We start from the raw sequence: 26,714 nt of genomic DNA, 5'->3' as shown, positions 1-26,714 counted from the left end.
ATTTATTTTTTCTTGCCAAGTTTTTTTTTTTTTTTTGTTTAAATAAACAAACAGTTTATATTGTTATTTAAATTTAAAAAAAGAAAATTTGTGTATTTTGGCTTTTATTTTTCTCCAAACAAACAAAAAACAAAAGAAAATTTTAAAGAAAATGGCGACGGATGCGTCGTTTAAATATATTTACAAAATGGAGAAGGGAAATTATTTATTATTTATTTTTAACATATTTTTTATTTTATTTTCAGGCTCGTAATAAGGAACAAGAACAAGAAGTTTTACAATGGATATCGGATGTTTTGGGTGAACCCTTACCAAAAGGAGAATATGAAGATATATTAAAAGATGGCGTCATTTTATGTAAATTGATAAATAAAATATCACCCAATTCCGTGAGCAAAATTCAAACCAAAGGAACAAATTTTCAATTAATGGAAAACGTTCAAAGGTTTGCTTTTACGCCCCCACACCCCTCCCCCTAAATAAATTTTCTTTTTTTTCTCTTGCTTGACGTGAAACGTCTAAACGATTTTTTTTTTGGTATATTGACGATAGCAAAAAAAAAAAAAAACAAACGAACCGAGCCAAATTTTTTTTTTTAATATGACTTTACTACTACTAATAAAAATCTATAAATACAAATTGAAATTTAATTCCGTGATAATTTTTTTGTTTTTACAAGATTTCAAGCAGCTATAAAAAAATATGGCGTTCCAGATTCCGAAATATTCCAAACGGCTGATTTATTCGAAAGGAGAAACATACCACAAGTGACATTATGCTTGTATGCATTGGGAAGAATAGTAAGTTGTGGTCGTTGTTTACCCCCCCTCCCCCTTCCCCCACCCCCGGTTTAAAATTAAAATTTTTATATTTACAGACACAAAAACATCCGGAATACACGGGACCCAGATTAGGTCCCAAAATGGCGGATGAAAATAAAAGAGAATTTACCGAAGAACAATTGAGAGCTCACGAAGGTCATTTAAATCTTCAAATGGGTTATAATAAGGGAGCCTCACAATCTGGACTTGGAAGTTTTGGTAACACGAGGCACATGTGAAAATCCCCACCCCACCCCACCCCCTCTCTCTGTCTCTCTCTCTCACTCTCCCGAGGGAAAATTTGCTTTTTTTTATTTATATTTTAACACACTTATATATATATATTATGTAAAACAAATCGCACTCGTTCCGAAACTTTATACACGCGCACACACACACACACACATTTTAAAACGAATACATATATACATTACGAGTAATGGGATTATTTTGTTATTTTATTTATGATAATAATAATAATAATACGATGAGTTTTTTATACTAATAAATATTATTATATTATGCGTTATAATATAAAGCTTGATACAAAAAATATATATATATATATATATATAATTAACACAAAATATATTTTTAATAAAAATTATGTATCGTTAATGTCGATTCGAATTTTAATATATATACATAATAATAATAAATAATTAAGTATTATTTTTTGATTTTACGTATTTTTAAAAAAAAAAGGAGATGATGATGATAATAATAAATGTTTTTTCTTTTCTTATTTAAATTAATTTTATGGTTTTTACAACAAAAAATAAATAAATAAATAAATTTTTGATATTTACATAAATTAATTAACAGAAAATATAAATTTATTTATCGGTCGAATTTGAATTATTTATTTTTTTTATCACTAATAAAATTATTATTATTATTAACAATTCGTAAATAATATGGCGAAATAATTGATTTTAAAATTAACAAAAACAATTATTATTATTATTATTATGTTTTATTTAATAAAAATGATAATTTGAGGCGGGTGATTAAATAAAAAAATAAAAAAATTATGTATTTGATTTATTTATTAACACGACGTTAATAATAATTAAAAATAAAAATTTAAAAAAAAAATAAAATAAAATAATTCATTCATTGTTTTGTGTTGTCAGAGCGGCCATTTTCTAATAATAATAATAATAATAATAAATGATGCGTTTAAATATAAATAAATCAACGCGAAATTTATTTTATTTATTTATTTTTTGTTTTTGTTCCGATGATTGATGATTAAAATTTAAAAAACCCGTTGATAATTATTATTATTATTATTATTTATTTAAATAAATTTAACCGAAAAAATAAATAAATAAAAATAAAAAAATATTTTATTTAATAGAAAAAATTTACACGTTATAGAAGCAAATTAAAATTACAAACATTATTATTAATATTTAATTAGTATGTTAAATTAACAAAAAAAATTTATTTATTTATTTTATTTATTTATTTATTATTATTATTATTATTATTATTATTATTATTATTGTTATTAGTTATTAATTTTTGTATAGAGAAATGTATGTAGAATTTTTTTTTTTTTTTTTTACCTGCCACAGCGGTCGTCCTGGCATTTTGTATATGAAATTTTTTCAAACGATTCAACTGCGAATTTCTCGAAAACTGAAATCTATTTAAAAAAAAAAAAAAAAATAGAAAATTTTTTTTTTTCTAACTCATTTTTTAAATTAGATCGGTGTTCTTTTTTTAACTCGCAAGGTCAATCATATAACTCTTTTTTTGTTCTCATTCGTACTCCATTTTCGTTTTTTTTTTTCTCATAAAAATTTTATTATTAATTTTCACGTGAAATCTCATTTAAAATTACGTGGAAAAATATTAATATAAGTGAAAATAAATTTACCTGGTGTGATATAATCATTTAAATAATAAGAGGGATTTAATACGTTAATCCCGGATAAAAATATTTGTTAATCCAGGGATTATTATTAATTAATTTTATTCGGGATTAACTTTTACTTCACGGAATCTATTATTCGGGCGGTTATTTTTAAAATCATATTTAAATTTTACGTAATTATTATCATACATAATTTTATTCAATAATTAACGTATTCGAAAATGAAATAAAACGTCGAAAACAAAATGGTGTTTGAAAAACCGTTGAAACGCCATTTAAAATGGTGCATGTGGTACATGACTAGAATCGGAGTATTAAAGATAAAACGAAGAAGGGAAAGAACCGAAAAATTTGTAAAAAATTGTATAAACCTCCTCATATTTCTTTTATTCTGATAAAAATCTTTTCCGAAACTCATCGTGCTCCCTTCAATTTTTCTATGTGTTGGAATTATTTTGAATTTTTTATCGTAGTAATAAATAATAATAATAATATGTGTGTGTGTCGAATTTATCTCAATCTAATATTAATAATAATGATAATTATTGTTTTCTATTAGCCATGCGAGGCCGCGTCTGTCAATCAATTGTTATTATGCAAATGTAAATAGTAAGAGAGTGGCAACCGAAAACAGCTTTTTTATCCGTAAATTATAATGAGGAAGAAGTTTATGCACGAACACACACACACACGCAAACATTGACGCATGCGTTCATTTATTATTATCACGTGACGTGGTGACGTAAAAACTCGCAGCCTCCTTATTTTACCGTTCTTTCCCTCTCTCTCTCTCTCATACATTTCTCCCACCGGTTTTTTCGTTCTTTCTTCTTCTTTTTCTCCTGCGTCTGGGATTTACAATATATTTTTCATTCCATCATCGGTCACGCCATTAAAATTAATACCGTTATGATTCAATATATTCATTATTTTTTTTTTTTTTTTACGGAGGAGTTTTTTTAATATTTTTAGACCGGGCAACTAATAAAATAAAACGGATAATATTTTTTAAAAATAAATTTATATTTATTTATACGTTACAAAAACGAAATAGTTTTTTTTTTTTAAAAAAATAATAATTAGACATTTTAAAAAAATAAAAAAAAATTTACCAAAATGTCGTTTAAATCTCCTACAAAATTCATTTAGTATTATTATTATTATTTTGTGTTTATTTAAATTTAGTTTTTTTTTTTTCCTTTCTCTTTCATTTTGATTAAAATAACTTTTAAATAAAATAAATATAATTTTTTTTCTTTGTGAAATTAAATTATTTAAACTTGAAACTAGTTTTCGCCGTATGATAATAATACATGTTGAGCATTCGAGATTTCATTCCATAAGTTAAACATCAAACGTTTCTCTTACGAATCTCCCTCCCTTCCATCCGTGAACTTATTCCCTTCTTGCTCTCAGTCTCGCGTTCGCCCTCCACCGTTTTTTTTCGATCCCGTCGGCCGAATCGATATCGACCTCCTACGTATTATTTTATTCTGATATAAAATCTACCAAAATATGAAAACTCTTAAAATGAGATTTTGCTTAACAATTTTCCACAATGTCTTTGACGATGACTTTGAAGGACGCGTTGCGAGAAACCTTCAAATGTTTTTTGGAAACGTTTTTGTTCTCTCCATTTAATATACTTCATATACGAAACATAAGATGATCGTTTAACCCGTTCTTATCAAACGTCCTTGTCATTCATATTGTATTAATTTTATTCATTGAAAAAAAAAATTCGTCTCCATTTTTTTTTTTTTTTTCTTAACTATTTTATCAAAGATAATTTTTAATTTTTTCAGGTATAATACCTAATTTCTTTTCAAAAATAAAACCTTGATCGGATTAATAATCAATTTTTATTTTTATTTTCTAATTAAAAAAACTTTTCCTCATAAAAAGTAAAAAAAAAATTATAATTAACAATCCATAATTTTTTTTTCCTCTTTTTAATATGCAACCTTTTTTCCCTTCCGATACTTTTCCTTGTTTTTCCTTTTGTTTAAAACTTTCAATTTGATTAATTATATAATCCACACGATTATAAAACTCCTTTTTTATTTTTTTTTTTAACTTTTTGAACTCTAAAAGGCAATGAACTGCATTGTAAAAAAAAAAAAAACCTTTCGAAAGAGAGTACATTGACTTTTTATGCAAATTTTCATTTCGAAATAATAATAATAATAATAATAAACTTATGAGTTTTTATTAAATGTTTTTCTTTTACATTTATATTGCAATGAATTTTCTTTTTTTTTTTTTAATGTAAAATTATTAAAAAAGGTTTAAAATAAAATCGATTTGTAAAATACTTAAAATATTTTTTATAAAAATTAATTAAAACATTTGGCGCTATGGAAAAAATATTATTTCATCGATTTTAAAATTGTTTTTTTTTGTTGTCTTTTAATTATTATTATTATTATCTCGTTCCCTTAAAAAAAAAAAAAAAAAATTTTGTATATTTGATTGTTGCGTGAGAAGAAAAGTCCAGAGAATTTTTTTTTTTTTTTTGTTACTGCTTGAATAATAACCTGTTTTGAATTTCAATGAGGGTTTTTTTTTTCTTTTAGGATTTTCTTTTACTTGGGTTTACCCCCTGACTCCCTACTAATATTATGTGTGTGACCTTTTAATTTAAAAAACGAATGAGGTCAGGTTTTTCTTTTCTACTTTGTCCATAATATTTTAAATTGAAAACTTTTTTTTTTTTTAATTTACTTACTTCTTGATCGTATCTATAAACAATTTTTTTTTTTTTTGTAGGAGAAACGAATCATTTTGCACTAATCTTCCCACCCCCTGGTAGCAGGGAGCTACTACTCAACTATCTTGGGGGGAGGGACAACATTCGTGGGAGTTTTTAACCTGCATTTCAATCTCAACTCCCTCCTGAGCCAGAACCATAAGATGAACACACTCGCGAGGGTGGGAATCCCCCCTGAGGAAAATCCCTACGATCATCATCTGTTACCATCGTTCCAGCAGAAATTTTCCAGAAGGAAAACAAAATGTTTAAGTATTATTATGTATATAATTAATTGTGTGATATTGAGACTAGGCCAAGGAAAAAATTGTTCTAGAAATTTTTCGAAACCTCTCGTTAAATACACATAAGTGTGAGTATGTGTCACAATTCAAGGATGGTGGTGATTCGTTGGTCGAAAACAAAACAAAACAAAAATCGTTAATGTTTTTTTTTTTTTTTGGGGATATGAATAATAATAAAATATTTTTGCACATAAAGGGGTAAACATATTAATAAAGGTGAGAGAGGGTAAATAATAATCGTTTAAAACGGAAAAAAAGGTTTGAAATTGTTGCTAAGAAACAAAAAATGACGCTTTTCTTTCGAATACATACACACACACAGTTCAGTTACACGTGAAACGGTTAATTTAACACAAACACATTTTAAATCCTTATTATTATTATTATTATTATTTTAATTTTTTTTTTTATTTAATTAAACGTAATAAAATATTTTTAAAAAAAAAAAAAAACGTACTTCGAATACGTTGAAAAACCTCCAGAAAAAAACGGGAAAATTTTTTTTTTTTTGGAAAAACTTTACAAATTTTTTTTTTTTTTAAAAATGAACAACATACAAAAACATAAAATTTATGTTTTATGTTTGTTTCAATATGGCTTCCCTCTTATGTTTCGTAAGTATTATCAATTTTATTTAATTTAATATGTGATAAAGTTTTTAATTTTATTAACAAAATGGTGGATTTAACATAACTCAAAAAGTAATTTTTTTTTATTTTTAATAAATTTATGTTTAATAAATTTTAATTTAGGTATTTTATTAAGGTGGTTTATTTTTTTTAATAAAAAAAGGAACCGGAAATAATATTTAATAATAATAATAATAATAAAAATTACGTAAGTTATTTTTCCCAAAACGAAATAAATTTTTTTTTTACGTGGGGATACCATTAAAATTCAAACAAAACATTTAAATGAGGCCAATGTGGGAGGTAAGAGGGAGAGGCGGGGATTGAAAATAGGGTGGGGGTGGGTAGATCATAAAATGTAAGAAATTAACCGGAAAAGAATGACCACCATTACCATAACCACGCAAACCATCACGATATGGGTTAACATCATCAAATAAAACACTCATAAAGTTTTTTTCTACTTCGAAGGTTAATTAAACGAATTTTTAAAGCCATTTTATTTAATAATAATAATAATAATAATAATAATAATAATAATAATAATAATAATAATAATAATACATTTATTTTATCGTATTTTAAAAATAACATAAAAATCAATCGATTAAATTTATTTTATTTATTATTATTATTATTATTATTTGAAAGTTGCCTTTTATCGGTGTTGTTATCATCATCCCTCCCCCCGTTCCGGGCCACCCCTCCCCCGGTTTTTGGTCAGTAAAATTTTCAATCGAAGTGCAAATAACAAATGAGGGCATTGATTTTTCATTCAAAAATATTTAATTTCGTGTCAACCCATAAATTTCTTTCCTCCCTACCTCCCTCCCATCCTCCTCCCTGCCCCCCTCTTTAAAAAAAAAAAAAAAAAATTCACACGTATCATATTAAAAATGAAAAAATTTTTGATTTTTCAATTTTTTCAATTTTTTTATTTTTTTTTGATTGCAGATTCCGATGAATTGAATTAATAATAATAATAATAATAATAATAATAATGTCGAAAAGTAGTATTATTATTATTATTATTTTGTTTTGTTTGGGTAAAACGTTTGGAAATTATCCAGTTTTCGATTACAGGACGAGAATGAGAGTTTTGCTGGTACCAGCAGATCTTCGTGCTGGTTCCGTCATATACAGATTAAGAGGATCGGATCCAAATTTTGATTATCCGTTAACTTTTAGCGTTGCAGGTACGTTGAAAACAAATAATAAACCTTATTTTCGATGGTGTTATTAATTAATAAAAAATTATTTAATCGGTAGACGATGTCGGAAAGTCGATAATACGAATCGAAAACATGCCTTGCAATCCGACTCACAGTTATTGTCAAGCAAATGTTTTTCTAATAAAAAAATTAGAACCCGATCGCGTGTACGATTTAATATTGAGTTTAAAAGATACTTCCGGTTTGGAAACGAAAGTCGATTCGACAATAAGGGCAACAAGATCAACGTGGCATTTCGAAGATATATTCCCGTATGCTCCGACGATGTTGGTCGTACCGGAAAGTACCAAAGTTGGATCGATATTGGATTATGTACTTGCAAGAAAAAATCCAACGAGTACTCATCATTCTTATTTGGAACTTTGGGGTTCGGAAAAATTTCGGATAGTTCAAAATTTATCAACCAAAGATGTCACCAACGGATCAATCATACTCACTGGAGAATTAGATTTCGAAGAGAAAAACATGTATAATTTACATGTTTTTTGTTTGGTTAATATAATTTTCTTTTTCCTTCTAGTTTAACAATACGATTCGAAAATTTTCATTTTCTTTTTTGTTTGGGGGGATTTCAGGATCCTTTTACGAAAAGTACAGACGATACGAGAAACGTAGCCGGATTCCAACTCCCGGTCATCGTGGAAGACGATCAAGATAAACCACCTGAATTTAATTCTATACCACCGGTTACGAAAATAAGTCACAATTATCAGGTAGGACAAAAAATACTTCAGATACAAGCTCAAGATGGCGACAGAGGAAATCCTCGACCTCTTAAATACACTTTGGTCAACGACGGTACCGACGTCAGTTCATTTTTTAACATAAGCGAAAAAACAGGTATGAAAATTTTTTTTATTTTTTTTTTTGTATTCTCCATCCGATGATGATAAATATTATTATTATTATCGTTTTCAGGTGAAGTATATTTGGCGAGACCGGTAAAAGATTTATTAAACGTACGTCAACCGATGATATTAACAGTCTCAGCCGAAGAAATAAGAAAAAATTCATTTGATCCTCCGCCATTATCATCGACGACTCAAGTGGCTTTGGTTTTGGATAATGATTTTTCCAACACTCCTCCTTATTTCGAAAACGAACAGTGAGTTCATATTATTATTATTATTATTATTATTACACTTATTAATTACACAATTTAAAAATGTATTTTTAAAGGTTTTCTGCAAGACTACCGGAAAATGCTCCTCAAGGTACGGCAGTTGTTTTCGGAGAACCATATTCGACTCTTGTCAGAGATGATGACGTAGGAAAAAATGGCGTCTTTTCTTTAACGTTAGAAAATAATAACGGAACTTTTGAAATTTCACCGAACGTCGGAGAACAAAAAGCTAATTTTGTGATTCGAGTTCGTAATAACGAACTTTTAGACTACGAACAAAGAACTTATGTTGTATTTACGGTGATTATTAATTTCCGACATGTTTTTTTCCTACAGGAAATCATCATCATATTTAAATAAAATTTTTTTTTTTTTTCAACAGGTGGTAGCGAGAGAAGTCACACCTTCAAAAGATTCAATCAAACCATTGGAATCAAGAGCAAACGTAACAATTTATTTAGATGATCAAAATGATAATCCGCCAGTTTTTCTACAGGAAAAATACGAAGCTGAAATCCCGGAAAATGTTACTGCTGGTACCGTTATCACACAGGTAAGCATTTTCCTTTTCTTTTCTTTTGTAAATAAATCCCAATAATCGAAAAATTTAATCGGTTTCAGGTACAAGCCAATGACGTAGACACAGGCGTCTTCGGAAAAGTATTTTACACTAATCTTCTGGGTAATATAAATCAATCTTTGACGATAGATTCAATGTCGGGGATTATAACAGTTGCCACCAACAATCACGGTTTCGACAGAGAATCAGCCGAAGGTAATAATAATATAATAACATAATAAATAAATATATATTATTAAATAAAAAAAATCTTTTTTAGAATATCGTTTATTGGTCGAAGCTAAAGATATGGAAGGTCGTGGAAATATGGCGACGGTTCCTCTAATTATAAAATTATTAGATGTCAATGATGAAACTCCTCAATTCGAAAAGCAAACTTTTGAATTTATTTTACAACCGAATTTAAGAAATTTTACGACTCGAGCTTTTGTTAAGGTCATTATTTCATTTTCATTTTTTCTTAAAATCAAAAAGAAAATTTTAATTTTCATAAGGGAAAATAATAATTTCCAGGCAACGGATAGAGATGCGGAAAAACCCAACAACATTGTCAGATATGAAATAATAAGTGGAAATTATGATAATAATTTTATACTTAACGAAATAACGGGTGAATTATTTATAAGAGGAAAACTAACGAGTAATAATTTAAGACAATCCAATTCGGATGACACATACTATCCAGGTAGTGGTCCAGATTCTGATTCTAACGGTGATGTACTTTCCGTCATACCTCTAACGGTTAGAGCCTACGATTTGGGTAAGTAAATCAAAAAGTTTCTTTACGTGAAGTAAAAATAATTTTATTTATGTGTAATTTGAAATTTAGGTGTCCCACATAGATGGACACATGCACAAGTTAGAATTTATCCACCTGAGAGTAGAGCGAGAAATATGGATTTTATCGTATCCAGTTCGAACAAGGATAGAAAAGCAATCGAAGATTTATTGAGCCAATTAACCGGAGGTCGTGTAAGCATACAAGATATTAGACCGTATACGGGTAGAGAATCAGGTACGGATTTGTCATGGAAAGATGGGCCGGCAGACGAGAAGTAAGATAACTTTCAAAAGGTTAAAATGTTAAATGTTAACGAAAGAAAATCGAAACAATTTGTTTTTTCTTCTAGAAACATCGTTTCCGCAACAGTTTTTTACGATGGTAAATCATATGTCGATTTAAATCAGGTCGAAAGAAAATTAGCACGAAATAAAACGATGCAAGCCATAGTGGAAGAAAAAGTAACGGAATATAAAAATGAAAATCGAGTTTTATTTTGGTTGATGATGTTTTTCCTCATACTTTTACTTCTCATACTACTATTTTTACTTCTTTGTTGCATTTGGCAAGGTTGTTGCGTTTGTCCTTGTCTGGATTACGATGGTAGAACTGTCGTATCACCAATGGAAAATATTAAATTTATTGCACACGAAAGAAATAAAAGACAAGATGTTAAAAACTTACAAGGTCATTTTCCTTTCCCTTTGGTGAAATTTTCATTTGATTAGATTTTCATATTAAATTTTCTCTTTTAGGCGTGTCGTATTATGGAAGAAAAGAAGCATGGAGTGGACGAAACGGAGAAAGAACAATTCATTACGAACAAAATCCACAAAAAGAACAAATAATACGTCATGTAAAAATTGACGGTACGGAAAATTTTGGAAATACTGGTGCCACATTCAGATCTCATACCAACGACGAAACCGGAGGCCCTAATGTCATATACACCAAAGATTTCATTCGAACGAATAACGAAAGAAATCCGACGATGGTTTTAGAAGATGTTGAAATCAAACCTTACATAACGAAAACAAAGACATTAAAAACTCTGGATGACTTGCAAAGATCGGGGATTCACCTAAATATAAATTCAGATAAAGAATTAGATACGGATTCGATTAGGCGACATGAAATCGAACGTGATTCGGATTTAAATAAAAGTTTTAGAAAAACCGAAAGAATTCATACGGAAAGAGATGATGAGTATGAGAGATCTGGACCGAACGTTATAAGAGAATACAAATTGATCTTAGAAAGACCGGATGGTAATATTAACGACATTCAAGTTGTCGGACATGACGGTTCTGGGAGAGAACATTATTACATCAAAGATGGAAATGCGGAAATATTGAGATTGATGTCGGCAGGAAACGAAGATGAAAAAAATGAGATGATTATTAAAGAACCCGAAAGGGAAGTGATAAAAATCGACAAGGGAAAAGATTTAATAATGAAAAAATTTATGGAAGATCAAAAACAATCGTCTGGTAGTACGTCGAGAGAAGAATTCCGACAGGAATTATTACGTAGACTTCAAAAAGAATTAGACGATAGAAATATCGAGACTCCATATCATCCGAGTAATATTTTATTCGAGAAAAATATAAAACTTCGTGGTCCCAAAATGAAAGACATGGGATCCAATTACGATTACGATAACAGTTCGACAAGTTATCAGTATCATAATCAAGAAACTCAAAGTTTACCAGGACAAATTGAAATTTCGACACAAACAGAAAGAGACTGCGGAACTCAAACGGAAGAATTAATTAACCTTCGACCTCCGAGAAGAAAAGTACGAAGTGATAATGAATTTTCCGACGGCGACGACGACGACGAAAGGCAAAATTTCGACGAAGAAAAAGCCGTGGAAGCATTGGATCTTGGAAAAGGTTGGATTCGTAGAGAATCGAAAAGTTATCGTACGAAAACCGTAAAAAGACATAAAATGAGGACTCCGATATTAGAAGAAGGAGAAGTTGATACTTTGATTAAATACGACACGAGACCGGCAATGTTTGAAATGCCAGATGCGGTAACAAATGGCGTCGGTGGCTCTACAGCTGGTTACACCGAAAACAAAAGTAGCATACTACGAAGAAGACGAATGAAAGAAAAAATATTAGATGAAAAAGGAACCGGAAACGAAGATTATTATTCATCCGATGATGATGCTAATCATAAAACAACGAATAAAACGAATAGAAGAAGCAGAAGAGATCTTTCGGATGTGAAAAAAGATGCGGATAAAATACCGAAAAATTTGAGAACCGAGAGTTTAAATAGATTGTTCGAAGCCATGCAAGAAATGGGTGAAAGTGAATTTCAAAAAATTAAAATGGAAACGAAAGAAAGAGCTGCGTCTCTCAATAGATTTTACAACGCGTTGGAAAATTTCGAGGCAGGAACCGTTGAAAAAGATGTTAAAAAAGCAACTTCCCTAAACAGTTTAAAAACTGACGAGAAAAATACTAATGATGATGGAAGTGCTAAAGAGGATGAAAATGTTGGTCGTACCGTCATTGTTGAAGTACAACAAGAAAAACCTGAAAATGAAAAACCAAAGGAAATCCCCGAAGAAGAAAAACCAAAAGAAGAGGATGAAAACGTTGAAATTCAAACGGAATCTCTCACCGTCGTCAACAACAACAACAACAACAGTAACAAATCCAATGACGAAAGCATGCCCGAATCGGAAAAATCAGGAAAAACAAAAAAATCAAAATACATGGATTGGTACAACGATTTAAATCATAAAAAAGTTAAAACGTCCAGAAGTAAAAGAGATAAAAAGAAAGAAGACGATCAAGATTCCGGCATAACGATATCTTCTTTACACAAACATCCGGATCATGGGAAAAAAAGGACGAAAGGTGACGTCATCGATGGTAAAAGTAAAAGCGAACAACTTTTGGAAAAGAAAAGCGTTTTTACCATTGCATATGACGGAGTGCAAACAAAATCCATAAGACCGGAAACGAATTCATCGGAAAATCAATAAAGAAAATTCATGACCTTACCATCATGATCTTCCTCGAAACATTACCGCCCTTCCCCCCCCCCCGTTTTTTCTCTCCACTATTAATACTAAATTTAATTTTTTTATGCGAATATTCAAAAGTTTTTTTTCTAAACGGTAGCAAGATAGAAAATTTAAAAAAAAAATTAATACTAATTACTTATTTTTTTTTTAATTTTTATATAAATTAATTATTCGCATGATTGATTGATTGATTGAAAAACGTTACGTGATAATTCCTTAATTAAATAAACTAACATATATATGTGTGTATTTTTTTTTTCTTTTACTTTTCGATTAAGGCTTTAATATAAAACTTTTTTTTCTCTTTTTTTTTCATTTTTGGGTTTCTTTTCATTATTATCATTATCATTATTATTATTATTAAAATTAACACGATGATAACTTATAGAAAAAATAATTTTAATCATAATCTCACCTTTAATTCTTCCATCCGTTCTTTTATCCTCTTCTTCAATTCTCTAAATCTAACAAAGAAAACGTTTCGTTAATAATAATAATAGTAATACTAATCGTTTTTTTTTGAAATTATGTAAAAACAAAATGGCGGACTCACTTAAGTCTAATAAGTTTGGCTTGTCTTTCCTCTTCGTCTTCGTACCGATCCAAAATGTTCTGACATTCGGCCACGCTTAAATTAAGAAATTGTGCCACGTCCGATGAGATTTCTTCCGTGCTGTGTGCGTCCATGAGAAACAATTTGGCAACATCTTCGTGAGGACCCAACATGACGCGAACCAAAAGTGGATATTCATCGTCTTTAAGTCGTCTTTGCTCTGATTCCAAGGTAAGCAAAAAATAAATAAATTATCACGAAATCAAACGAGTTTTTTTTTTTATGTGAACATTTACCTCCGTTGTCGCGAACGACGAACAAAGCAAAATTTCCAGGTTGACAATCGACTTTATATTTTTCCAATAAATTATTAATGACTTCTCCGGTGGAAACCAAAGAAGTGACCCACACTGACATTTGACTACCGTGAGGCGGTTTAAAAAAACTAGTTTCCCTATTGTAAAAATGACCGTTTATCGAACAACGCCTTTTCAATTTTGTTCTCGAACGCCTTTTACCCGTTCTTCTTTTTATGGCCGTCGAACCTTTGGGTTTTCTAAAAACTACCGGTGGATCCACGGAAGGATCCGAACTTGTTTGATGATAAGATGCATTTAAATACCTGAAATAATAATGTGAGTCGTATTATGAAGATGCACCATTTTATTATTATTATTATTCGAAATCAATATTTTTTGATACTCACCGTTTTAAACTGTCGTCGTATGGAAAATTACCCATCGGGTAACTGTTTTCCGAATAATTAAAGCTGCTGTTTCTATTTACACCACTTTTTAAATCTTCCGGTGTACTCAAACTCCTCAAAACGTTTTTGATTTTAAGCGAAAGGTTTTCGTAGTCTTCGCTTACTTGATCAAAATTGTAAGAGTCCGGTCCTGCAAAATATAAAAAAACTTATTAAAATTGATATAACTTGTAATAATTTCACACGGAAGTAACAAAAAAAAAAAATTTTATTACCAGATATACTTCTAGTTAAAGTACCCTCTTCGACAGATCTCTCGAAATTAGAAGAATAAGTATCGGAATCGGTACTTTGTGAAGGCCCAGAATCAGGTGTTGAGTTACTCGAATCACCTGCACTCCTATTAGGAAGTAATGTTTTGTCTTCGTATTCCTCACAGCCTGCAAATCATTAATAATTTTCATTCATGCTTTTACCATAAACCAAATGCATGACACATAAGTTATTATTTAAAATAAGTTTGGAGGAGGAAACATTTTTGTTATGGCATACACTTACTAAAATAATAATAATAATAATAAAACATTAGAGAAAGTACAAACCAAAATCAGTTGAATTTTGTTTCGAATTCACTTCATTTGATACGTTAAAAGGCTCTAATGCGACTCCAGGAGGCATTGTTTGATATAATTTTTCTTTATCATCAACATGTCTTTCTATTTGAAGTAAGTTGTCTAATTCATCCCAATTCCCTGGAAGATTTTCTAATTTTGTAGGAAGGGTAGCAAATTCATTTTTCATTTTTGTTTGCGTTTTGCTATCACTAATTGTTTCAGTATTTTGTAATGTAATTTGTTCTGGCACTCCACTATCTGAATCACTATTCTGTAAATTAAAATTTATTGTTTGCAAAAAAAAAAAAATTATGAAAATCCTTTAATGGTTTAATTAATTCCTAATTAACAGTTTTAATTTTTGATTTTTGTAGATGGTTTTATTTCAAATAACAAAAAATTTTTTACTTAAAAGGTAACATTAATATACAAATTTTATTTATAATGATGATTTCTATAGAAAAGACATGTAATATTATGCAAATAATAAGTAAATTATTCTATTATTATGTTTCATATTATGTTTCAAGACTTACATTATCATCATTTAGTCCATATTTATAAGAATTTTTTTTTCTAACAGTGACAACAGTTCTTTGATCATCATCTTCTTTTAAATGAATCATACCAAGAACTCCCCAATAAATTCTCAAGGCACCTTCAAGCACAAGTCTACCATTTACTTCTCTAGATCTTATTTCACAACTTTTACCATTTTTACCATCGTAAAAGGCATTAAAAGTTTTTAATTTTTGTTCTAAATGAGATCTTGGAGTATTACAATAAGCCCTAACAGAAAAAAAAAAAAAAAAAAAAAAAAGGTAAAATTATTATTATTATTTTTTTTAATTAATCTTACTTTTGTAAATATTTGAATTAATTACACTGTGTTCATAGTTTTTATTAAAATCTTTTCTTCATCTTGTTTTATTTCATTACCTATTTTCAACTTTTCCAAAACTTGTGTGACTTTCAACTCTTGTTCCATGGCCAAACAACTGAGGACCGAAAAGGGCTCCATAACATGGTACATGACAATAAGGAACTCCTTTATGCTCAGCATGTTGACCAGGATTTAATCTTTTTTGACATTCCTCACATCTCAAACATTCAGGATGCCAGTCATAACCTAAAGACTGTTTTCTTTCGGCTAAAAATTTTTAAAAGTAAACCGTTATTAATTTATAAAATTTTTTTTTTTTTTTTATTGATCAATAAATAATATTTTGCAATAACCACATTATTTTAAAAACTATTCAAAATTTTCATATTATTAAATCTATAATAATAAAATTTCACCTACTTAAATTAAATAAAATTTATTAAACTAATAAAAATTACATAATTTTAATAACCGCTAAAGTTAATTATTGTTTAAATGAGTCAAAAAGCATTAAATTAATAAAAAAAAATAACTTTTAATTTTCATTCTCTTTAAAAGCATAGCCTAGACTAAATTGTATTCGAAATTAATAAATTATTATTAATAATAAGTGGTAACTTATTTATTAAATTTACCGAAGTAAACTGGTTTTCCACATTTATGACATTTCCACATAATTGACGTTTTAAGCTCATTTAAGGTTCAAAATTTAAATGAAACTAAATTTAAAATTGTTTACACATTTTCGAATAATTGACACCGCCTTTTAATAGAACAATTAATAATTCTAATTTATTTGCTGGAAAACCTTTGTCGTATCATCGACTTGTTGCAAATGAACCGGGAGTCATTTCGAAAAAAGTCCGCAATTTATTTACTATTCAATATTTAATTGTAACTTTTTAGTTTTTCTACGATTGATTACGGCTTGTGTCTATCCATTAAATCAATTTAAAATAATTTCGAAACATTATGAATGTAACATTTGATGAGACCACATTAAAAAATATAAAAATATTAGACAACAGTAGTTTTGTAATTGAAAAGTCAAAAAATTTCGCTCTCTATAAAATAGTTAATCTATCTATTTACAGAATATATAACTTTAAAAAATTTAAAATTTTTTATTCCGTCGGTAGTAATTTATTCTTTTTTTTATTATTCTTAACCTCATTTTTTATGAGGTATAAACACTAAATTATTTTATGTACATGCAAACAGGTTACGAGAAGCCATATTGAATTTTTAATTAGCACAATAGAATAAATTTGCTCTACGTGTACTTCTGCCATAGTTCTTCCCATTTTGCTTTGTACATATATTTTTTCCGTAATTTTAAAATTTTTTTTTGTTGTTGTTCTGTATGTAATTTAAATTTTTTCTTGTTTATTTATTTAATTAAAATTCGATTGAAATTATTTGAAAAACGTAAGTTTTAATAATTATTTTTTTATCTATTAATAATAATAATGATTAATTAATGATTTAAATGATTGTTTTGAATGATACTTGCATATTGACAAGTTGTTGTGAATTTACTTATGTCATCCAATAACAAATGCCATAGCGTATTTATCTTTGACTTTTAATTTTTTTAACAAATTTATTTAGGCTTTTTTATTTTAAAATAATGCCGATTATTAATATTTGTTTTTAACTCTTATTTTAAATATTTGAATGATTAATATATTTATGTCTAATAAATCCACGTATTTAAATTTTTTTTTTTTTTTGACGGTTAACATTAAATGCTATTATTCTACAATAAATCTAAAAAAGCATATTATTATTTAAAATTAAATAATTTTAGTTTTGAATACTTTTTATTTTAATGTATTGTATGTTTATTGATATTATATTGATAATATTGATATATTGATAATTGTCAATACGCTGTAACAACTAAATAAGATTTTTTTAGGTAAAACACACATCATTATCTATATTTATTTTAAAAAAAAAAAAAAACTCAAAAATTTATAATAATTTTTAAATTTCATTGAAAAAAACATATTTTTATGTAGTTTAAATTGTTTTTATTAAATAAAATTTAATGAATATCATCATAGATTTATGAAATTATAAGGAACATAAATTTTGACTAAAATCACTCGAAATTCATTTAATAAGTATTACTCGTACCTTAATAGAAAGTAAAGGGTATTGAAAACATGTATAATAATTAAATTATTTTAAATAGATTTTAAACATAATGAAATTTTATGTTATGATAAGTGATCCAATTTTATTTTGCTCCATTTATTGTTTTTTTATTGTTAAGAATAATGGCATTTTGTAAGTAGAATTATATTTCTTTTGTAGGCCATCTGATAAATTTCAGTGATGGGAGTGAATGGACAACTTGATTCTGATGAATCATCAGGATCTGAAATTGGTATGTGAAAATATGATTGAATTTAATTATTTTTTAAAAAAAAAAAAAAAAACTTAAAAGTCAAAGGTAAAAAATTATTATTGAATTTTGAGCTCGAAGAAAAAAAAAAAAAACTCGATAATTATTTGTATATTTAAAATGTTTCTTTTTTTTTTTTTTTTTTAGTCGATGAAATGGCAGAAAATGAAAATAATAATAATAATAATAGCTCATTATTAATGGAAAAAATAGATGATTTAGAAAAGAAAATTTTAGATCAAGGAGATGAAATAATTTGTTTAAGATCAACATTAGCTAATGTAGTAAGAAGATTAGAACAAGTTGAATTTAATTCTAAAGCATCGGAATCATGGAAAAATGGAAATCATAGAAGTAAGTAAACTATACAGAGTTTATATTTCTAATTAGTTTGTATTTTTAAATTAAAATAATATAATTTTTTTTTTTAAGCTTCTGGAGAATTTGGAGTATTGAGACAACCTGGTTTTTCATTCAATTCAAAAGCATTAAGTAAAGATTCTGTGAAAAGAAGTCTTAGTACTAGTAACAGTAATTTACTTCAAAGGTCATTTTATTAAATACCTTTTTTAATTTTTGAAAAAAAAAAACTTTAAGACAAAATTCATGATTTATTATTTATCATTGCAGAAGACAAGCACATTATCAATCGACTGGCAGTCTTCATTCTGGACATTCCAATAAATCTGACAATAATAATTCAAATTCTGCATCTCCTGTACCGTCAAGTCCATCAGCTTCGTTTCATTCCAATGTAAACACTCCACCAACTTATAGACATTCCGTAACACCCAATAGCTTTATTCCTTCAAAGTAAGTACTTTTTTTTTTTTTTTTATAATTAAAAAACCAAAATGATTATAATAATTCTTTCCTATTTCACAAGTTTACTTATTTGTGTTTTTTTGTTTTGTTTTCAGAATCGGTGATAGAAGTAATCTTCATTCTTCAAAAAGTACATCAAATCTGCATAATTCGAAAAGATGGAGTTCAACAGGGGATTTTGGTATTAATTCTCACACGTCTAATTCTCCTCTTGGAGGTACTTTTTCAAGGTAACAAAAATTATTTTTTACATTTTTTTAATAAAATTTACAGCCTGTCATCTGCTTCTTATAGTTTTACATCAAAAAAAAATATCATTAACATATTTAAAGACTTATTGATATTTTAAAGTCGAATATAATTCATACCTTATAAAAATTCAAAATAATACAAAATGGCGGTCGCAATATATTAATATCTCAACCGTTAAAAAATTTTTGAAAAATTTTTTAATTAAAATTCATAGTTGTTTCAATTTTTTTAGATCATCAACTAAAAGTTTGCTGAATCTTTTTCCTAGACATGGGCCGGGTGCAAGCACCCAACCAAAAAGTGGGTATGTTTTTTTTTTTTTTTTTTTTTTTTTCTCGCTTCACCGTGATTTAAAGCTTTATTTATATTATGCTTTAATTAAATGTACATAAATTTCGTAATCGATAACATCATAATCATGTTAATTAATTAATTTATTTATTTATTTTATATCCGCTTCGAGCTTAGCAAATGTGCTTCTCTCTTTCAGGGGGAGAATAAAAAAAAAAAACATGGCGGCGCTGTTATTGTTTTGTAATTTGTCGCGCGCGTTATTGTAAATGGTTTTCCAATTTTCCTTTTATTATCTGGTATTCTGATTAATGGTGGTGAATGGATTAAAATGAGGATTGAAATATTCATTCGACTATTGGGAAACTTTTGGTAGACTTCTTGTGTTCCAGATCTTTCTGTCTCATTTTAACTAACTTTGACTAATAACAATGGTATACACATTTCTTTATACCTTAATTAATATTACCTTGTAATAAAAATAATTTAATTTCACTCATTTCACTTTGTTTGTTTTCATATCATATTAATAATAATAATATTAGAATCACAAATTAGTTATTTACATATTAATTTTTTTTAAATAATAATTTAATATGCACTTTTTTTTTTTTCATGAATGACACACAAAATATTAATATGAATATTTTTTGATAAAACTAGGAAAAAGATTAAAGCAAACAAATTTATTAATTTTTAAAATTTTAATTTGTATAATTTAACGAAATTTAAATTTTTTTTAAAATGATGATAGGATTAATTTCGACCATATATATATTTTAATTTGGTTTTTTTTTTTTTTTTCTAAAAAAAAAGGGTATGAATTGTGTGTAAAATAATTAATTAATTTTTTTGAAACGCAGCAAAAAAAATTGGGGAAATTTTTCATTTCAGAAATACAGATTTAACTTACAACGAAAGCGAAGGTTTATTTAGAATGTACTTAAGAGGCCGTCCAATAGTATTAAACATTCCAACGAGTTTAACGGATAATTATGACGTCAACGAAGTGGCTAAACCGCCACAGGAAAGGCTTAAACTCGACTGGGTAACAAAAAAAATAAATAAATATCGATTATGAATGATGAACATAAATATGTTTAAAAAACGTAACCGTCAAATTTTTTTGTTGTTGAATCAGGTTCACGGTTACAGAGGAAGAGATTGCAGGTCGAATTTACACTTTTTACCAACCGGAGAAATGGTTTATTTCATAGCTGCCGTCGTAGTGCTTTACAATGTCGAAGAACAATCCCAAAGACATTACATTGGTCATACGGATGACGTCAAATGTCTTGCAGTTCATCCGAATAAAATGATCATTGCAACGGGTCAGTGCGCCGGACACGATTCGAAAGATGGAAAAGTATAAAATGCCGTAAAAATAATTTATTTCGTCTTCTACCCGTTGACATCGTATTCAAAACAAATTTTTTTTTTTTTTTTTTACAGCCTCACATTCGAATTTGGAATTCGGTTAGTTTGCACACTCTTGCCATTATTGGATTGAACGAATTTGAAAAATCAATATGTTGCGTTACGTTTTCCAAAGTCGACGGTGGAGCTTTGTTGTGCGCCATCGATGAATCAATGGATCATACTATCACGATATGGGATTGGCAAAAGAAAGAAAGAAATGCTAAAATAACGGAAAATAAGGTGATTTCACTTTTTGACCGGTGCAAATTGTGTCGCCATGTTATTTATTTTAAAAATATGAAAATTTCAGTGTTCTGTCGACACGGTCATAGCAGCCGAATTTCATCCTCTGGATCGACATTGCATCGTGACTTGCGGTAAATCTCACATCGCATTTTGGATTTTAGATCAAAACGGTTCGTTGTATAAGCGAATGGGTATATTTGAAAACAGAGATAAACCAAAGTTTGTGACGTGTTTGTCTTTCACTCAAAACGGTGACACTTTATCCGGGGATTCGAATGGAAATATTATAGTTTGGGGTCGAGGTAAGAAAATTTGAAAAGAAAACGAAACGAAAACAAAATGTCGATGAAAATTTTTTAAATTTTTTTGTTAGGTACGAACACAATATTAAAACTTATTCGAGGTATTCACCAAAGCACCGTTTTTTCCATTTGCGTACTAAAAGATGGATCGATTGTCACCGGGGGAGGAAAAGACGGAAAACTAGTCTTTTTAAATTCCGAATTTCAACCTTTGGATGAGGGTCACATTGGGGAACAATATGGAGGAGTGAGACAAATTTCGGAAAGTCGTGGATCGCAACTTTTAGTCGGTAAGAAGACCTTCCACTTCTTTTTATTATTTTACGTTTAAAAATTTACGCAGAATAAAAAAAAAAATTTTTTGGTTTTGTTTTGTAGGAACAACCAGAAATTGCATTTTGATTGGTTCCTTGGGTGTGGGTTTCAGTCCCGTAACCATAGGTCACACTGAAGAAGTGTGGGGATGTGCAGCGCATCCTGGTCTTCCTCAGTTTTTAACGGCTGGATTTGACGGTGTTATTCACTTGTGGGATTCTTTGGCTCATTCTTTGATCTGGACCAAAAACATTGGGGTGATTTAATTAATTATTGTGATTCGTTTAACGGGAATGAGTTACGGTTTTTTAATCAAAATAAAAATTTCAGGAAAGCATTCAAAGCGTTCGATTTTCCCCCGATGGTTCCATAATCATCATCGGATTGACAAATGGTAAATGGTGCGTGTTCGATGCGACGAGACGTGAAATTTTATCCACTTACCAAGATGGAAACGAGCCCATTCAAGACGTAAAGTTTTCGCCGGATAATTCGAGTTTAGCTCTCGGTTCGAGAGATAACACTATTTATATTTATCAGGCTTTGAAAGATTTTACGATCTATCATAAAATCGGTCGTTGCGTTGTGAGTACCAAGAATCCCACCATCAAAATTTCTAAAGGGTTCTACTTTTTTATACATAAACTTTTGTTTAATTTAAGGGTCATTCTAGTTTCATTACTCACATCGATTGGTCGGTCGATAGTCAGCATATAAGAAGCAATTCCGGAGATTACGAGTTGCTTTACTGTAAGTTTTTCCAGAAAATTCTAACTGATTGTATTCTTTGGAAACTAATTTTTTTGTTTTTTCGGATAGGGCAAGCAAATATTTGTCGTCAAGTAACTCAAACATCATCGATGAAAGACGTCGAATGGGCTACAAACGATTGTACAATCAGCTTCAACACAATCGGTATTTGGCAAGATGGAATGGATGGCACAGACATAAATAATTGTGCCAAATCTAACAATTCCAAACTTTTGGTAACGGCCGACGATTTTGGAAAACTTAAATTATACACTTATCCAGTCATTCATCCAAAGGTTATTTTTATTTTTATTAAGTTTTTATTTTTTTAATTGAATCAATTTATTTGTAATTAATATTTTGAGGTTTTTTGTTTTGATCAGAGTTTATATCACACTGCGAAAGGTCATTCATCCCACGTGACCAACGTGAAATTTCTTAATGACGATTCTAGAATACTTTCGACAGGAGGAAAAGATACGAGTGTGATGCAGTGGAAAATATCATGAGTTATATTGATAAATTTTTTTTTTTTTTTTATAATTTATAAATTATATTTTTGTATATGGATTAATCCTTTATGTAAAATAGTTTTTTTAGTTAAATTTGCTTACTATTTAATAATTAATTATTTAAAATATTTTGTTAATTTTTTCTTTTTTAACCAAATACCACGTAAAATGTTCAAACGATTGTTAACATTATAATTTTTTAAATTAATTTAATTATAACATTTCTGTCGTTCGAATGCAATTTAACATAATAATAATAATAATAATTTAAAATAATTTTATCATTAAATTTTTTCACCATAATAATATTTTTATTTTTTTTAATAATTACATGACTAATTCCTGTTTTATCGCTAATAATATTAATAATATGTAATAATGCATATTCACTAAACTTTAATTTTGTTTGAGGAGAATTGTAACTTGTATTTAAAAGAAGTAGATGTTGACATATATTAAAATTTTAACACTTTAACTTTTTTACAAATTAAAAAAATTGGTATATTGGGTCAATTTTAGAACGATCGAATATAATTTCACTATTATTAATGCTTTTTGTCGAATTGATCATAATTTTTCATCAATATAAATATGATACATTCACAAAACAATTATCCAGAAAAGGATTAATCTAATTGGGGAGATTGAATTTTTAATCTGTTTAACTTATGATAAATATTTCTTAAAAACTAATTTTTATAAAAATGTTCTTTAGTTTACTTCAATACTTGAAATAAAAATGTTTAAAAATCAAAATAGTAAAGATAAAATTTTATTTAATTTTAATAGCAGACGACATATTATCCTTTATAAACAACTACGTTTAAGTTTTCTCAAGTTGGCATTTTGATGTATAGTTCATTTAGAAGGCGGTGAGATAGCGCTGCAGTCGTTACGTTTTAATTATTTTAAAGTAAACCAAACATTAAAGATGGTTTTAATATTAATTGAAATAAAATTACTTAAAATATTAAAAAGTAAGTTTTATTTTTAGAAAAGTGAAAAGTTTAGTTTTTATTTTTATTTAAATTTTCAATTGTTTACTCATCATTTAAAATAATAAAGGAAATTTTTTGTTTCGGGATTTCAGTTAAAAATTATTGTTTACTTTGCATCGTGTCACGTAACATATTCATTTAATTAGTAGGAGTTGTAGTGAAATTATATTTATTTCAATATAAAAAATATATATTTTGAAACAATTTATAAATTTAAAATATATTAAATTTTTAGATTTCAATGTTGATGGCTGCATTTAGCACTTTGAATTTTGAAGTCAGATGAAGTGCAACCGAAAAAGCCTAAACGTTTCAACAAATTTCTAACTATAAATATAAAATATTGTAAGTCCTGGAATTGAGGGAAAAAAAAAAAAAACGAAAAAGTTATGATCGGATAAAGTGCTTTTTAAAATTTAAATTTTATATATATATATATATTTTTTTTTTTTTTACAATGATTTATATTTGATTTTTTTTTTTTTTTTTTAATATTTGTAAAAAAAATTTTTTTTTTCTGTTAAAATAAATTTCATAAGCTGTAAATAATAATATAAATATTGAAATTCATGTTATTAAGAAAAACTAAGTTCAAACAAAAGTGTAAATGTTTTTTTTTTTTTATATCGGCTGACATTTTAAATGAAGTTACATGTTGATTTTTATTTTGGCAAATTAAAAAGTTTGTTATTTGGTAATAGTTATTTAACTGTGCTTGAAAAGGGAAAAATTGAATGGACATGGGAAGAAAACCAGGGAAAAGTCGTCACTTATCCTCTCCTCGTAGAAAGAATAGAGGAGAAAACTTGAGACTATGGAGAGAAAGGGAGAGGTAAATTTAAAATTTTTTTTTTTTTATGTGTTCTTATGTGTTCATTAAATTAATTTAATTTGCAGAATGTCTGTGATAAAATTAGACAGGAATCAAGGGGAAGATAGCGATGTCGAAGAAATTGACCACGATTCAAATGATTCTGATAAATCAAGTTCGAATAGCGATTCTTCCGATAATGGAACGGATTATGATGATTCTTCTGAAATGGATGAAGAAGAATGTGAAAGACTGAGATCTGAATATGTAGAAGATTTAGTGGATTTAGAAAGACAATTTACTCTTCTTAGAGAACAGTAAGTTTAATATTTACTTATATTAAAATCTATTAATAATTTTACTTGTTCAGTACTTTATAAAATTTATCGATTTAATTTTACTCTTAATTTCTCGTCTTCATCTAATATTTATTTTATAGACTTTATAGAGAAAGATTTACTCAAGTAGATAGCAAATTATTAGAAATTAGAAGTGGTAGAGCACAGGAATACCTTCAACCGCTTCAACAACTACAAGAAAACATGCGAATACGAACTGAAGTTGCAGCCATTTTAAAACAATTTTCATTAGCTAGTGTAAATAATCAAATTGACGCGGAAGCCATTGCAGCTGTTCAAAATCTACAAGTAATTTACTTTTAATAAATATTTTTACTTATTTTATTATTAAGACAACAATAAAGAAATTCATGCGTTTGGTTTTGATGATTTCAGAGCGAGCAAAAGCTATTATGGGATACAATCCAGGATGGTTTGGAGGGTGAAATACGAAGACTGGAGGAGGATAGGAATAACATTGATGTCAATTCGGCACTTTGGGGAAGCGAACAACCTAGGAGAACATCAGGTTCTAGAAGAAAACCGGTTTCAGTAAATGGACCTTATATTATTTACATGTTACACGAATCAGATATTTTAGAAGATTGGACAATAATAAAAAGAGCATTAACAGTTTGTAAAAGAAAATCAGAATTAAATTAATTTAATTTAATATAAATAAATAAATAAATAAATTTTTTAAATTAAAAAAAATGAAAAAGAATATGAATGCGTTTTGACAATATTTTATGCCTTAATTTAAAAAGGGGGGGGGGATGGGAAAAAAAAAGTTTTATTTCAGGTTTTTTTCATTGGGAAATTTTTTAAAAATCTTACATCATATGAAGAAAAAATTTTCATAAATTCAAGTGAATTTTGTTATGTAAAAAAAAAAAAAAAAAGTACAAAAAAGTTTTCTATACCAATAAATTTTATTCTATATATATATATAATGAGAAAAATAATTAAATTATTTTTTATTAAATTTAATTATTTAAAACAAAAAAAAAATTTTATTAAATCAAATCATAACAAACAGGATTCGCAGTTGGTGGTTAAAAAAAAAAAAGTTAAAAATAAATATTAAAAAAATTATTATTATTATTTATTTATTTTTATTTATTTATTTAGTTAGGATGAATAATTAATAAAAAAATAATATAAAATAAAATTTAGGAACGATTTGAAAAATTGGGGAAATGTTTTTATAATGCATTTGTTACTCACAAACAAACAGACAAACAAACGACACGTGTGAATACGTGTGTGTGTGTGAGTATAAATTTTATTTTATTTTAAATAAAGCTTTATATTTAATTATTATTATTATTTGCC

At 27.7% G+C, this 26,714-nt stretch overlaps 6 protein-coding genes across 6 annotated transcripts in view; 4 read left to right on the top strand and 2 right to left on the bottom strand.

The window, feature by feature from the left end:
* Phum_PHUM288420 (Muscle-specific protein, putative) overlaps positions 1–2,419 on the bottom strand; it is a gene marked incomplete at both ends in the record, with an annotated part of 5,340 nt that extends 2,921 nt beyond the window's left edge. Inside the window, one exon of the mRNA XM_002426938.1 lies at positions 2,396–2,419. Within this exon, the coding sequence (XP_002426983.1) occupies positions 2,396–2,419 (24 nt within the window). The remainder of the gene's footprint in view (positions 1–2,395) is intronic.
* Phum_PHUM288430 (Muscle-specific protein, putative) lies at positions 162–1,060 on the top strand (the record flags this gene model as incomplete). Its single annotated transcript, XM_002426939.1, has 3 exons — positions 162–445; positions 680–800; positions 878–1,060. The coding sequence occupies 3 exons, from the start codon at positions 162–164 to the stop codon at positions 1,058–1,060; spliced, it is 588 nt and encodes a 195-aa protein (XP_002426984.1).
* Positions 2,420–7,389: 4,970 nt separating the features above from the next.
* On the top strand, positions 7,390–13,109 carry Phum_PHUM288410 (uncharacterized protein; the record flags this gene model as incomplete). Its single annotated transcript, XM_002426937.1, has 12 exons — positions 7,390–7,585; positions 7,659–8,113; positions 8,197–8,461; positions 8,540–8,726; positions 8,801–9,044; positions 9,127–9,297; positions 9,366–9,519; positions 9,584–9,759; positions 9,838–10,084; positions 10,154–10,379; positions 10,455–10,792; positions 10,861–13,109. The coding sequence occupies 12 exons, from the start codon at positions 7,390–7,392 to the stop codon at positions 13,107–13,109; spliced, it is 4,908 nt and encodes a 1,635-aa protein (XP_002426982.1).
* A 445-nt stretch (positions 13,110–13,554) lies between these two features.
* Positions 13,555–16,582, bottom strand: Phum_PHUM288400 (rassf, putative; the record flags this gene model as incomplete). Its single annotated transcript, XM_002426936.1, has 9 exons — positions 13,555–13,615; positions 13,705–13,924; positions 14,001–14,326; positions 14,411–14,600; positions 14,686–14,850; positions 15,013–15,295; positions 15,561–15,813; positions 15,964–16,174; positions 16,543–16,582. The coding sequence occupies 9 exons, from the start codon at positions 16,580–16,582 to the stop codon at positions 13,555–13,557; spliced, it is 1,749 nt and encodes a 582-aa protein (XP_002426981.1).
* A 1,893-nt stretch (positions 16,583–18,475) lies between these two features.
* On the top strand, positions 18,476–23,355 carry Phum_PHUM288390 (WD-repeat protein, putative; the record flags this gene model as incomplete). Its single annotated transcript, XM_002426935.1, has 15 exons — positions 18,476–18,674; positions 18,762–18,867; positions 18,951–19,133; positions 19,241–19,375; positions 19,630–19,701; positions 20,583–20,736; positions 20,830–21,054; positions 21,141–21,347; positions 21,418–21,655; positions 21,727–21,945; positions 22,034–22,227; positions 22,301–22,555; positions 22,633–22,720; positions 22,790–23,016; positions 23,104–23,355. 15 exons carry the CDS (start codon positions 18,476–18,478, stop codon positions 23,227–23,229), a joined length of 2,628 nt encoding a protein of 875 aa, XP_002426980.1. The 3' UTR covers positions 23,230–23,355.
* Positions 23,356–25,128: 1,773 nt separating this feature from the next.
* On the top strand, positions 25,129–26,042 carry Phum_PHUM288380 (Breast cancer metastasis-suppressor, putative; the record flags this gene model as incomplete). The annotated part of the gene is made up of 3 exons (XM_002426934.1): positions 25,129–25,358; positions 25,481–25,688; positions 25,776–26,042. 3 exons carry the CDS (start codon positions 25,129–25,131, stop codon positions 26,040–26,042), a joined length of 705 nt encoding a protein of 234 aa, XP_002426979.1.
* Positions 26,043–26,714: the final 672 nt, after the last annotated feature.

This window comes from Pediculus humanus, genomic scaffold, assembly GCF_000006295.1.
Source record: "Pediculus humanus corporis 1103172107667 genomic scaffold, whole genome shotgun sequence".
Classification (NCBI taxonomy): Eukaryota; Metazoa; Arthropoda; class Insecta; order Psocodea; family Pediculidae; genus Pediculus; species Pediculus humanus.
Note: the sequence above shows the minus strand (reverse complement) of the source record. Positions and strands in the feature narration are given on the sequence as shown.